Raw genomic sequence first — 14,725 nt, 5'->3', positions numbered from 1 at the left:
CCCCCTTTCTCTTCACCCCCTTCCGCCTTATTTTCTCTGTCGAACATGAACATCCCCACCTTTCTTGGCTACCTTGAAGAGCACTGGGGTGAAAAGTGATCCAATAGCGACCTCTGCCGCTCACTAGACTTTACTACATTGGCCCGTCCCCAAGAGCCTGAACGGGCCGCCCTGTTAAAGCCTGGAAGGCCGAGTCAGTTTTGAACTTTTGTGTCATTTTTGTTGTGGTTGAATGTACTGAATCTGCATGTTTAAAATGTGTAACAGTTTTTCCTTGCCTTAGAATGATAGCGATGTGGATGATGCTCTAGTTAGAAAGGTGGCAAATGCTGGTACCAGGTCTTAATGTGGAATTCCAGCCTGAGAACCAGAAATAAACTATGTGGGTGATTCGGCCAATCCTACAAGTGGTTAGTACTTTTTTTTTTTCGTAGAGGTTGGGTGGAATCTCTCTCCCGCCTGTATTCTGGGGGGTCGAAAGTGTATTTCATTTGAAGAGCTGTCAGGCATGTGTGCAAAAGGAAAAAAAAAACCGTCTCCACCCATCAAACAAGCATTTTCTAAATTGAAATTTGTCCTGAGGGAGGGAAAATCCTCTCCTTCGAAGTAAAGGTTAAAAATTCAAACCTAGTTAGTTGTATTCTATTCTCTGGATTTTCCAGGCGCCACCCTAAGTTTAAGACGATATGAAACTGCTCCTTTGATAGCATGAAGAGATAGAAGCCTCGCCGCCTCCGTTCCCCTAATTCCCTTTTTCCGGATTAAAATTTAAATCTCTGAATATTTTGGAGGATGGGGAATAAATAGTGAAAATAAACAGTATTCTTCAAAAGAAAACAAATGTCACATTTAATCCAGGGAAAGTTTAATTTTAAAATGCTAATATAAGCAAGGGGGCAAATCATGGAATGAAGAAGGGACTTTAAGGTGAAACAATGCAGCAGGTATCTGCACTTTCCCAGTTAAACACTGACTTGTAAAGTGTATAGGATTAACCCCATTGGGTTAGATAGGAGCAATGCAAAGATAACACTGAGTGATTTCTGTCATTAAGATTGTGTTAAATTCTTCTTCTGTTTGATAATCGGTCGTAAAAATAAATTATTAGACCAGAGTGTGTTTGGGATATGGTTAAAAATCAAGAGCAGAGATCACTCTCCATGAAAGTCGTGTGTGTGTGTGTGTGTGTGTGTGTGTGTGCATGTGTGTGTTTCTGGGGTGAAATGCCTCAGTTCCTGCCCGATGAGAAATAAGCCACAGCTCCGACTGTGCTTTGAGTAGCAGGTTTGTAGAAGGGAACCTCTACAAAATATTAACCATAAAAATATTAGGGGAGAGGTTACTGAATTACATTTCTCCCTCTCTTTGTAATTAGAGGACAAGAAATTCTACCCCCTCACCACTATCATCACCGTCCCACTTTAGCCAAATGGTTTCTAAGAACAGGTGGTCTTCATCAGAGCCTAGAGAAAATAAGAACCCTGCTAAGTGAGACCCACCCCTCCCCAGGATAAATTTTGTGAGCTCTTCCAAACCTGCAGTATTCTGGTAGGGATTCATAAAATTAATGCCCATACATAACACCTGACATGCTGACGTTTACTTTCCTTGTAAAGAAACAAATGGGAGTGACGGGTAGCCATTAATTAAGAGGCTAGGGTATTATAATATATGTGATTTTAGTTTGGATCTCATTTTGGAAGAGGGAAATTGTTGACCAAACTTATTTAATGTCATTAATTTTAAAAGGCATGTTATTGGAAGCATCTGCAAACCTTAAATGGTTTTTTTTTTTCCCCCATTGGTTTCTGGGAGATTATTTCCTTGTGTCTTTAGCTATTAGCATAGAGCCTGGCTCGTAGTAGGTCCTTAATAAATATTTATTGACTGACTAACTAAATACCATGGTTTCAACTATAGTATCCCTGAAAGAATCTTTCCACAAGTCCTTTATTGAAAATAAATAACTTTTAGAGCGTCTTCATGCATTAAGACCCTTTATTTTTAAAGGAAAAAATACAGAAATCATTAGCTCACTTTAACTCATTTGCTAGAACTTGTGATGAAATGAAATATTCCACTTTTTAACAAAGTTTGCTCTTCTGTTAGGCCTTTTTGAAAATTATCCTCAGGCAACTAAGCATCAAAAATTCAAAGTCAGCATACTCTCAAGTATCCTGATTACTCCATACAGAGTAATTACCTCCTCACTAAATTGTGCTGAAGGACAGGTCAAAATTAAAGTCCCCCTCCCCGAATTTTCAGACTCAGTAAATTATTAAGACAATTAGTGATGAAGGTATGAATGAATCCACTTCCCTTGTCTATATATATCTATCCAAAATTTGTACAGAAAACGTGAAGTGACATGAGTGCAGTTATAAAATCGCATATCCTGGAATGTCCTTTTGAGAGGCTACTAAACAAAAGGAAGCAGTAGGATTCAAAGCGACAGTTGAGAAAAGTAAGCATGTAAGGTTCTGGGAAGAGCATTGGAAATTTAGATGGAGTGCTGGATTCTAAATCTTAGCTCTTCCACCTGGGTGACCTTGGACAAATCATATGACTTAAGTTTGCTCATTTTTAAAATGAGCTGGTGGACTTGATCATCTCTGACATTGCGATAGTAATGGAATATAAAGATTACATCTCTTCCATCTTTATGACTCTATGACTTTAAAATATTTCCAGTGCAAAATTCCAACCCTCATTCATCATCACCAGTCAAAGTACCACCAGCATGGATGTCAACTAGAATCGAAATTTCCAACAATACTGAATGACTCTTGGGACTCTTGAGGCAACCAGAGAACTGTTTAGCCATCCTACCTTTTAAACTGCAATACCAATAAGTCTTCTTATGCCTTTGGGCCTTTATCTGGCCTGGGGTGAGTGATTTATCCAGTAAATTAGTATAGAAGACTTGATCAGCAGCAATGTCACTGCCAGAATCCACCTTAAAAACAAACAAAAATAGTCATCTGTTCACTGGTAACCCAAAAAGTGTTATTATAACTCATTGTGGTTCGTTTTGAAATAAGATCTAACCCATAATATATTCTGAAATTTCAGCTCAGCATCTTTTCTCATATCTTTTCCTTGTTGCACCTTAAGGAACCACTGGATCCATTAGCAGAGAGATTTCCTATATAGTTCCAACAATCTCTATAAACCTTAAACAGAGAGACCTCCTATATGGTTCCTTCCAATAATCTCTATAAACCTTAAACAGAATGTGAGCACCAAAGTTTTCAAAAAAGATATTTGATTTCCTATCCTTTCACTTTTAAGTACAGACCCATGACCCACCAAAGTGTCTTTAACACACCTTAGTTTCAAAAATATGAAATTATTTTAATCTCCAACATTGAATATAATTATTTAGCCATTCCCTGTAGTCTTAGGTTCCTAACTATTGAGAAAAAGTGAATGCTAAAAATGAAGTGGAAGCAGAACATATATGCTTTTCTTAACTAAGTTTGAAAAAGCTGCCCTTGAATCTTTCTAATGTAGGGACCTGGAAAACTGTGAATGGCAGGAGAGGGCCTATAGAATGAAGAAGTTTTTATCCCTACCTAGAGAAGAGAAGACAAGACAGGAGAGGAGAGTATCGAAAAGTAAAGGTACTTAGAGAAGGAAAAAAAAGAGGTGCAGAAGAAATGGGTACCTGGGACCAAACCAACCAATTCACAGGATTGTACAGGCAAAGTAGATTTTGTTTTTCTTTTTAAAAAAAAAATCTTTTTTTTTTTATTGGAATTCTGTGCAATTCAATATTTTTGGCTTGTTTTTTGTTTTTGCTGACTGGTGCAATTGTAGGCTGTCTCTAACAATACTAAATGATTAAGAGGACCACCATTCCAAATGTTGCTTTTCCAACAGGGGGAAAAATGATGCAAATTAAAAGTTTCTTAGTGTTGGGTTATTATTTTGTGTAGCCTACTGTTAATATATGCAGGAGTTGTCAGAATGACTCCAGGGAAAACTAAATGTATAACGAAAGCTTATTCGTGAGCAGGAATATACTAATGGAACAATCTGATACCTTCTTAATCCTATGTAAAAAGCTTTGTCGTCTTCCTAATATTGACTGAATGGGTAATTAATGGCTCTTCATCTAGGAGAATACCCGGTAATCCAAGATAGGCGAAAGAAAACAAGCCAAAGGTAAAAGACAACAGGACTAGCTTCACATAAGCACCAATTTATCCATTTAGGAAAGTATTATGCCTGGAAACAATGATGTTATAGTAGATAAAGTCAAAAGTGGGAAACTATATACCTACACTTCTACAGCAGTACCTGGCCAAATAGGTCAGTTGTAGAATCTCTCTCTCTCTCTCTCTCTCTCTCTCTCTCTCTCTCTCTCTCTCTCTCTGTCTCTCTGTCTGTCTGTCTGTCTGTCTCTCTCTCTTTTTCTTCTCTCTCTTCTCTCTTTCACTCTCTCTCCCCCTGTCTCCTTCTCTGTCCCAGTTTGGTGATATATCTTTACTATAGACCTTCTCTGACATCCCAATTGTATGGTATGAGTGACCCTGGGTTTTGAAAATCTCTGCTAGCAAATAAAAAGCTTTGGCAGAAGTCCTGCCAAACTAAAAGAGCTTTGGGTGAAGAATGGTGTGGCCTACTGTACATCTGTTCTTTGAGTATCAATTGAGTTAAATTCAGAGGTTCATCAAAACCAAAAGGTTGGCCACCAGATGATAATTTTTTTTCCCCAAAGCAATTCACAAAAACTTAGAAAGGTTGCAATCTGCTTTTTTGGGAAGGAGAACCCACACCAAGGAAATTGTGAATTTTTCAATGTAGGGATATATAATCAACATTTTTGCTATAAAGCATCAACTTGAGGTTCCTTAGCCTAAGAAGGAGTTTACCAGGGCCAACAACCCCACTAAACCAAGACCATTTCCTCATAAAACTATCTGCCAAATAACCTAGAGGGTGGGGGTGTAATTTACAAGAAAGGTGATTTTCTTTGCCAACCTAGTACACTCATAAACATTATATTCTAAGCCCATTGTTGGGGGGAAGGTAAAAATACAGATTATATGTGGGTGTGCTCCTTCTCGAACGTGTGTGTTAAAGAGAGATCAGCAGTAATGGAGTAACTTTATTGTGAGGATCTAAACCCTAGAGTGCCAGAGATTCTACCAGCATGTTTTTTTTAACACGTTGACATTTTAATTTAAACCTTTAGAAGTAATATATTACTTGGGTTACTACAATGAGGTTGCTTTTTTGTCAGCTGACAGCTTTTAAAATATTATTTCACTAGGGAAATAAAAGCTTCATCTCAGATTATAGGTGGGTATTTTTGGATTTATGTGATTTATGGTCACCATGACAACTAATGCTGAATGTTAGCTATCCTCATGTCTGGCACAGGGAAAGAGGGAGAAAAAGAGAAAAAGAGAGTCAACAAATGATAAGGGTAAGGAAGAAAGAGAGAGAGGTAGAGGGAAGGAGAAAAACAGACAGAGAGAGGAGTTTTAATCAAAGTATTGTAAATAAATTTGACCTGATCTGGGGAGAATGTGGTTTCTAATACATTCACTAAGTATGTTTCTGTTCCCTCCGATTTTTCCTTTTCTTCTGACCCTATCTGAGATGCTTTCAGTGGAGAGCAAAAAGATTTCCCGAAAAATGTAGTCTTCTTAGACTGTTTTCGGAAGGGTGCAATAAATCTCTTTTGACTGTTAGGCAGAAACGAACCTAGGCATCTAAAAGGTCCCCCAAAATTTACTTTCTAAGATACATTGTACAACACATCCCTTGATGTTTTTCTTCTTTTATTAAACGTGGTTGGTAGGTTATAATTTGTCACGCTCCTACTTTTGCAGTGTTTTAGGAAAGGCTCACACACGCACACATTGCTCGACCATTACTGTTCATGTAGGAGGAATAAGTCACTTCAATGCGTCTCTAGAGGCTAGGCTGACTGTGATCAAAATAATATTTCATTCTTCAGGACCCGATACTTTCCATTCTGCTCTGAGACCTTGTTCGTACCCTAGCAAATCGATGGAGTTGCCAAAGCTTAGGCAGAGAGACAGCGAGCAAGCACTAAGTATGACGACTTGGTGTTTTACATGATCTTGACATTCCCTCTGGGTCACATGGCTGTGGGGTCCGAAATCCAGAAATTCTCAGCGTCCAAAATATAAATCTATATTCTTCCTAGAGAGCCGAGACATTTCCTCCTCAAGATTCAGTCCTGCCATTTCCTAGCCTTGTAAGCTCTCAAGGAAGGGGCCCCCAAACAGAACACTTGACAGGTATCTTCATGTAGAGTGAGGACCACTCTTCGTTAGGCCAGCCCTATGAGTTTGTCAGCCCCATTCCCTGTTCCACCATAGGGTTCAAAGAACTCTATAAAGTCTGGAGATTGGGAGAGCAAAGCCCATCTCTGGGCAACTTTGAATCAACATTTGTACCCTGCCTATCTGAGCTCATTACTGGGGACGCAAAAGGAGGGTATGAGAAACAAATACTAACTAGTGCGAAATTAAATAAGACTTCAGGACGAATCACTTGTTAAATACAAGCTCAAAACATGCCTGACCTCATGTCAGACATTCCACTTCTCTAACAGTATTTCTTTGGAAGAATTAAGAGAAACCCAACGGAGACGACTTTCTACTGTCCCTGAGACTTGAACTCGCTTTCTCTTTCAGTTCCCACCCCCGCTGCCCCTGTCCCCAGTGATCAAGACTAGTTCCTCTATGCCTGCTCACTATGTCAGACACTGATTTTCCCCGATTGCTAATTTCTCTATTAGGGGCAGGAGATCGAAATAATTTATACAATCAGACAGATCAGCATTCAATTCAAAGACTTATTAGAACTAAACTCCCCCACCCCAACCCCCAATATATGCACACATACACAGGTACATACATACACACACACTCACACTCACAAGCACACCTCTGTTTCTAGGTCATTCCTTCATTCTAAATTTGAGGACCCAGAAATCATCACAGATGGCAGTCCGAAATTAATAACTTCTTCCCCCTTCCCCAGCCCCCGCCTTTTTTTGTTTTAAATGAGGAAGGCTTTTGATCTCCAGCCTCGATCTGCTTTCCTAAGTCTCTTCCTTCTAGTGGAAATTCAGAAGCCACGTCTGTGCTGTTGAACCCGTTAGTAATGTTCTATGAGGTAGAAGTGTCTGAAGGGAAAGGGAGAATGGAAGCGATTGCCTAAATAGAAATGTAATGCAAAGGTTCTACATATCTAGCCTCAGTTATCTGGATAATTCGGGAAAATGTATTTTAATCTTTAGCTTACAGATAATTTGTACCTATTTCTCTCTTTATTTCTGCATATGCAGAGCGACTTAAAAGCTTTCCTTTTTTTTAGGTAGTAGAGAAACAGGTAAACTCGATTTCCCTTTCCCCTGCTCTTAATCAAAGGACTTCCAGTGCAAGCTTCTTGAGGGCAGGTATTGTTTTCGATTTTTGTTTTTATATAGCCAGTCTAGCACTAACTAATCCCGGCATAAACTATGAGATTAATAAATATTTTTTTTAATTTATCCTTTAATTTAATCATTCTAAATGCGTTGGCTTCGTCATAATAAACTAAAATTTTCGCTCCTTTCCATTTTTCCCTCCTCCCTTTCTTCTGCCTGGAAAGACTATATAGAATCACTGTAGAATGTCAGAGCTGAAAGAAAATCTTTTTTTTAGCCCAAAACACATTTTATAGATGAAGAAACTAATTACATTTCGCCGCTATTTGTCTCCATGAAAAAGCTATTGTTCATAAAGACCTACTGCCTATAGGTAAACCAATTCTGTGCTTTACTTCATTGGGGGTTTGAGGTTGAGGGCTTCTCTGTGACCTAAAGGAAACTGTCGAGGGTCTTAACTTTCGAACCTAATACATTTTTTTTCCTTATGCTTCCCCTTCCTCCTTAGCCCCAACCAAAGCAAACTTGACAGCACTGGGGTTTCAGTCTTAAAGAAGAAGGGAAAAGAGGCAACTGGAGCAGTATAGTTTTCATCTCTTGATAGAATCCATTCCTTAAACAGAGCTTTGGGGGAAGTGAGGTTTGGGGGGACCGCAGCTATGCAGAGGTTTAAAGAGACGGAATATGATTAGTAAATACATTGTGCAGAATGGAGCTGGATTCATATTGACTTAGTTATAGGTCATCGGCTGGCGGTGCAATGGGAGGAAATATTTACTTTACACATATACTTTATGATCTTGGGGGAATTAGAGGAAATTCAATAAGAAAACGTCCAGAATCATTTAAAACCCTTATTTAAAAGACTTAAGCAAATTAGAGTCTTATCAGATTAAAAACCACTACAAATGTAAGAGCATTGTCTTCATGGAAACGCTGTGGGGTCTGAGAAGGAGATTCTTTGCCAAATCTGAGGGATAAAACACGTCATTTAAGCACCAGATAATGAGGAGAATGTAAATTAATTTAACCTTCTTTACCAACAGGCTGCCGACGTAATATGTATAATTTAGTGATAAGATTGCAAGATATAATATAGAGGCGCGTATGAGCATCAGCTAATAGGAACCTATCTTAAGAAGGATAGGGGATCCTATCAGGTGTGTGCTGTAGGGAGGATATGGGGGATGGCCGGTGGAGAAGAAGACAACTAAAATATAAAAAGATATTTTAGCTTATATGTCAAGTATAAAGAAAGTCCCTGGAGTACCTAAATTCTTGTAAAAGATTGAATATAATTGTGGGGAAAGAAAGACAAACATTCATTTGCTTTTCTAGACTAATTCCTCCAGGGTTGTTTAAAAGTGGGGAGTGGGGGAGGGGGTAGAAAGAGCTTGTTTTCGGCAGTACAAAGGAAAAACACACAGATTTCAAATATATTTGCAGTCTGATTGTTCTGCCCTTTTCCAGACTGAAATAAGTTTCCAAATCATGTGAACAAGGCCAAAGAGGTAGAATGTCTGAAGATACCTAGTACTGATGCTGCAAATCATTGACAGTAACGTCAAACAAATACACATTCGGTGACGATAACACTAACTCCACAATAAAACAATCACAAATGCAGAAACCCAAGGAGAGATGAGTTTGCGATTTCTGTGTGACCTACAAAAGGACAAAGTTGTTTTCTGTTTTATTCTTTTTCTAATCAATTACTTGGATTCCCTTTAGGAAAAAAAAATTTATAAACGGGATAGGTTATTGACTTAGAGCAGTAGTTCTGTGAATGTTCTGTGTCCCAAAGGGCTGTATTTTCTCTTGGCTTTACAAATCTGTAAGATTTTACATTACCAAGCTCAGATCTCACTCCAGACTTTCCACCCTCCATGATACCCCTTACTCCCTTGGATTTTGGGTTTATAGATCGCAGTTCACCGGATTAAAAAGAGAGAGAGAGAGAGAGAGATGGCGGAAAATATAACCAGAAAAAAATATAATTAAGGGTTGTTGTTTTTTTTTAAATTGACATTGAAATAAGATATTTGGAAGTGTTTTTTTTTAATTGTGTAACATTCATTAAAGCATATCTTATATGTAATTAGCCCGACCTTGTTGATTCTTTGGGCTTTGAGGGCTTGAAGCTGATTGATAATAAAGTAAACAAGCGAGTCAGATTTAAAGCAGGGTTTCAGTGAGGACAAGCTTAATACAGCGTACAAGGAATTTAAAAGATCTAGGATATGTATCTTAATCAATGTTAAGTAGAAAGGATAAGCCTTCAGTCGTTTGGCAAGCGCTAGTCTGGACTTTCTATCCTTTTGTAAAATTTGCGGGGGGGGGGGGGGGTGGTCTAAAGGGAACACTTTCTTCGAAAGTAATCTGGTGGCATATTTTATGCAAAAACTCTAGTGCGAATAATAATTCTTCATCTCTGGTCAAGATAGTTGTCGTTTGTGTGACAGTGACTCCATTTGCTTTTAGTTGTCAGTAGTTTTCTTGAGGGGCTGTCTTCCTTTAAATTAAAGTAAAGCAGATGAGGACGAGGGTAGTATTTGCCTGACAGATATTTGGAATAGGAAATTTTAAGATTGGGAGGGGTGTTATTTTTTTTTTCCTGGTGGGAAGCAGCGAGGTACCCTTTAATGCGGCAAATTGTCTAGATTGGCACTGATTTTGGAGAGGCACAGAAAAGGAAGATGAAATGTACCTAGCCTGTCTCCTATGTTCTTCGACCTTCCCTCTACCCGCTCCCGCTGCCTTCTGAGGTTCCCATATGCCCTCCCTTCCTAAAAGGTAAATCTCCTGACGTTCGGAAAGAGCAAGACAGAGGCGTTTTCACGGGACAGGGTCCCTAACAGACCTAATCTGAAAAGTGAATTATTTAGCCCAGCCCGACTCCCCTGATAGGTGCTGGGCTAGATAGTCTCCCTTCCTCAACACCGGAGCCTCCTGATTGGTGGGAAGCGACGTCATTCCTGCCGCGAGAGGAGGGTTTAGGGGAGGAGGAGGAGGTGGAGAAGGGCTGAGGAGGGAAGGGGCAGAATGACGTTTGTGCCCAAGGAAGACCGCCTCTGGTTTTAAGATGTTAGGCCAACAGGGAAGGGGCTGAGCCGCTGCTCGGGTCCGCTGCTTGCTTGGGTGCTGTGAGCGAATCTGGGTGTGAGGCAGGGCTAAAGAAAGGGGGATGTATGGGCTGGTGTGCGTGTAAGTGTGCTTGTGTGTGAGTGTGAGTCTGTGTGTGTGTGTGTGTGTGTGTGTTTTTGGGGGGAGGATTCTCGCTGCTGCCGCTGCTGCTGCTGCTGCTGCTGCTGCCGCTGCTGCTGCTTCTGCTGCTTCTGCTGCCGCCGCCTCTTTGGATATGATTTCATCTACCTGTCCCTGTCACTCTTGACACTTCTCTGTCAGTGCTGCTTGCAAAGAGGGCGGGCAGAAGTCGTTCTTTTTCGGGTGATTATTGTTAGGTTCACTCATCCGAGGGCTCCTTTTCTCCCCTTACTCTTTCTTCCTTTTGGATGCTGTCTCCAGAAGGATCCCGCTAAGCTGTGCTCTCCTCCCCACCCCACCCCCACGCCCCTCAAACCCCATGCCTCTCTTTTCTTTGGGACTGGGACTCCTTCAGGGTCCGGCAGGGTTCTCCCACTGAGACATCCAGAAGAATTCTCTGTAGACAGGGTAACTGACGAGTGGTTTCTTGGACCCGGCACTTGCCACTGCCTCTGCCGTTTGTGTTTCTGAGCGCTTGGCAGGCAGCGGCGGCAGCGGCGGTGGCCCGGGACGGCGATCCTGGAGGGCAGCTCGGAGCTAGCGGCTGCAGTCACTGGACTTGGGGGGTGGGGGGTGGGGGGCGTAAGGGCGCTTTCCGAAGACTTGCCGCAAGACGCTTGGCGTTGCGCTTCCTTTGGTCAATGAACTGCATGAAAACCCCGTTCCACTTGGAGCATCGAGCCGCAGGGACTAAGCTGTCTTCCTCCTTCTCCTCTTCCTCCTCTTCCTCCTTCTGTCACCATCACCAACCACCACTGGCCATGGCTTCGGTTCTGGCTCCAGGGCAGCCACGCTCGCTGGACTCCTCCAAGCACCGGCTGGAGGTGCACACCATCTCAGATACTTCCAGTCCCGAGGCCGCAGGTAAGGGAACGGGACAGCCCTGCCTCTGCCCAGCTCCCCCACGGCCCAGTCCTACGTCGCCCCCTATAGCTTCCAGGGAAGCTTATCTGCCTTGCTTCAGGACCCCTGATTCGGGGCTCCAGAAGTTAGTCCCAGGGACTTCTCCCAACCAGCCCCGGGACGCTTCCCTACCTGCCGGGGCCCTCTTCCCTACCTCCTCCTCCTCCTTCCTTCCCCCGAGTAGAACTGGCTGGGTTGGCATAGGGAAGTAATTCTGTTGTCCTCCGCCTACTTTAGACAGTCTATTAATTGCTACCCGCCCGTGCCCTAAACCCTTATTTCCCCTTCTGAATCTCGGAGTGCAAAATCCCACCCTGCAATTTAGCAAAGGGTGATTACGCTGCGTGCCCTGAACTTCCTGTGTGTCCTCTCCTTCCGTCTTCAGCCCTCCAGAAGCTCGAGGGGCTGTGGGTAGGAAGACAGGCGGGCAGTTCCTGACCTGTCCTCCAAACTCCTTGGGAAGGTGACAGGATTAGCTTTAGGGCCAGGGGACTTCAGTGCAGGCGAGAGCCCAGATTTCTATAGCCCTTCGTATCCACGTGAAACGTGTCGGAACCTGTTTTCTTTTTCTTTTTTATCCGGGGGTCTGAACGACCCATGTTTGTTTCGAGGTGTGTATGTGTGTGACTTTGGTGTGTAAACAGATAAATATGCAGGCACGTGCTCTAAAAAATGAACTAAGACAAACATGTAAATAGCGCGCCTTACGAGGGGGGAGGGGAAGGAGAGAAACACACACTCGCGCTCACACACACATACACACACACAGAGAAGCAAGCTACAGTCATCTTCAGAGAACAGCGTCCCAGAAGAAGGGCCCAGCTCCTTCTTCCAGGGCAGCTTCCATAGAATCGAAATTTTGCGGTTGGGGATTTATTGTTGTTTCTAGGTAGTTAAGGATGACAATGATGGGCTTCCTTTCTACCTTGTCCTTGCAGAAAAAGATAAAAGCCAGCAGAGTAAGAATGAGGACGCCGGGGCTGAGGACCCATCCAAGAAGAAGCGGCAGCGGAGGCAACGGACCCACTTCACCAGCCAACAGCTGCAGGAGCTGGAGGCCACCTTCCAAAGGAACCGCTACCCAGACATGTCCACCCGAGAAGAAATCGCCGTGTGGACCAACCTCACGGAAGCCAGAGTGAGGGTAGGCACGACCATGAGTCTGAGAGGGGCTGAGGGTAGGAGTGCATAGAAGAGAAGGGGAATGGGGCTGGCATTGGTCTAGAAGATGGAACAGTACAAAAGGATATGGAGGGAAATTTTGGTGCCTTTCCTTTATCCCTTTAGTTTCAGAGGAAAGGCAGGCTGCCATGCGTGTATGAGCGTGTGCAACACACAGCAGTTAGACCCCTTTCCCTGCTTTATGGGAGGGTTGCGCCCCCATTTCTCTTTTCCACTTTACATTGTGTTTCTCTGACGTGAAACGAATTGCTAACGCTAATAAAAACACTATAACCAAAGAAAGAGCTCAGAACAGGCTCAAACCTGTGCTGGCTTTAACTAGAAAAAGCTGTAAAATACACAAGAAATTGTACTCCTTCAGATGCATTTGCTGCTGCCCTACCCTGTATTATTCTCTCTCGTTTTTCTTTCTCCAGTCTTGCTCAGCTTTTCTCTCTCCCTCTCGACCACTCCCCCCCCCTTTTTTCTTTCTTCGGGTGTCCTCTCACTTGAGGGTTTTTTGTTGTTGTTTTTATAGCCGCTCAAGCCTCTCTCATTTCCATCCCCTGTGTTTAATGATTTCTGCTAACAAAATTTAAATACACAATTAGTATCTTGCTATTTCTCTTTTTAAAAAAGAGTCAGAGAAGAAACGTTCTGCCAATTTTTTAAAGACTTTGATTTATTTAATTTTCCTTATTAGGAGGCGCCTTTTGGAGTATGATCCTAAACCCTCTCAAAAGAATAATTAATATAACTTATAGAACTTACCTTAAATGTGTAGCAAGACCAGCCTTCTAAGAACTTAAAAAGAGTGAATTCAAACACACAATTTCCCATCTGAAAAGTTCACTTTTAAACTGATCAGCAAAAAAAAAGTCTAAAATAAATATTAAAACATGTACACGGACGTACCAAGAGCTGAAGAATTTTTTTTTAAATATGTACAATATTGGCTCCGGGAAAATGAAGAAAAGGTGAAGCTTTAGCTATTAATAGGAATTGAACTATTAATAGTTATACAAAAAGGGGGGTGAGAGGGAATGAATGACCCAACCACTCCCAGAAACCCCAACTGGAAAATAAGACCCGATCTCTATGCCTGTGTTCCTGCTTAAATATCCGTGTATGTGTGTTTCTCAGTAAAATAGCCTGGATGAGTTGAAAACTGTTTTAGTTTAACCGTGAGCAGCCGAGAACTTTAGTTATTACTCCATTGTTTCGAGGAAGGTCAGTCTTTCATTAGCCAGCGTTTGCAAAGGGCCAACTGACTTAGCACGCTTTTCTTCCTGGGCAAAGTTTAGGCGGCCTGGAGTGGAAAAGACTAGTACGGCCTTGGGGTTTCAGTGAAATTCTAGAATCTTTTTATCTTTTGTTTTCTCTACCCCCACCTCGGCACCCTTCGGGCACACACTCGTGCCCGCATTAGTCTAGAGTCCCTGAGTGTCTTCTGCTACGCCTTCTGCAAATACCTCCTTGCTTCCCCAGGCCAGCTTTTCGCTGAGCCGAGAGGGAGCAGAAAGAGCTTTTTATAGCAGTCGAGAGCAAAGAGGAAAGGGAATGTAAAGAAAACCGAGGATGCTAGAAAAAAAGAAAGAAAAAGAGGATTAAGTGGCTAGCCCAGTGGAGATCCGTAATGTAAAACATCACTGGTGTCAGGAATGAGTTCCCAGGGACTAGGCCTCCCTCCAATCCACAAAACTGGCTGGCGGGTGGCTGGTGAACTGGCTGGCCAGATGTGGATTGGGAGCGGGGTTGTCCCGGGGCCATGGGTGGGGGCCGCTGTCTGCGAGGGCCCCTTGTCTGCGGGAGTGCCAACGCCGCTAGGCTGCGGAGGGTCCGGAGTTTGAATCCCAGAGCTAGTATAGCTTCTATTGTGCGAGAGGGGGAGGGGTGGAGAAAGAGCTGGAAAGGGGGAAAGGGGAAAAGGGTGGAGGGCGGGGGTGACAGAGTGCGATGAGGAGCTACGGGCTCTGGGTTACG

At 42.5% G+C, this 14,725-nt stretch overlaps 1 protein-coding gene across 5 annotated transcripts in view; it reads left to right on the top strand.

The window, feature by feature from the left end:
* The window catches only part of PITX2 (paired like homeodomain 2), a 20,648-nt gene extending 6,334 nt beyond the window's left edge, over positions 1-14,314 (top strand). For 4 of the 5 annotated variants that reach the window (XM_069095174.1, XM_069095190.1, XM_069095197.1 and 1 more), the window contains exons 4-5: positions 11,462-11,542; positions 12,520-14,314. In XM_069095174.1, the coding sequence (XP_068951275.1) occupies positions 11,462-11,542; positions 12,520-12,773 (335 nt within the window). In that variant the 3' untranslated portion in view covers positions 12,774-14,314. The remainder of the gene's footprint in view (positions 1-11,461; positions 11,543-12,519) is intronic. The other variant, XM_069095205.1, reaches the window with a different exon arrangement.
* Positions 14,315-14,725: the final 411 nt, after the last annotated feature.

Source organism: Petaurus breviceps, unplaced genomic scaffold, assembly GCF_028583685.1.
Source record: "Petaurus breviceps papuanus isolate PSGF00001 unplaced genomic scaffold, PetGlider_PUasm1.0 126, whole genome shotgun sequence".
NCBI lineage: Eukaryota > Metazoa > Chordata > Mammalia > Diprotodontia > Petauridae > Petaurus > Petaurus breviceps.
Note: the sequence above shows the minus strand (reverse complement) of the source record. Positions and strands in the feature narration are given on the sequence as shown.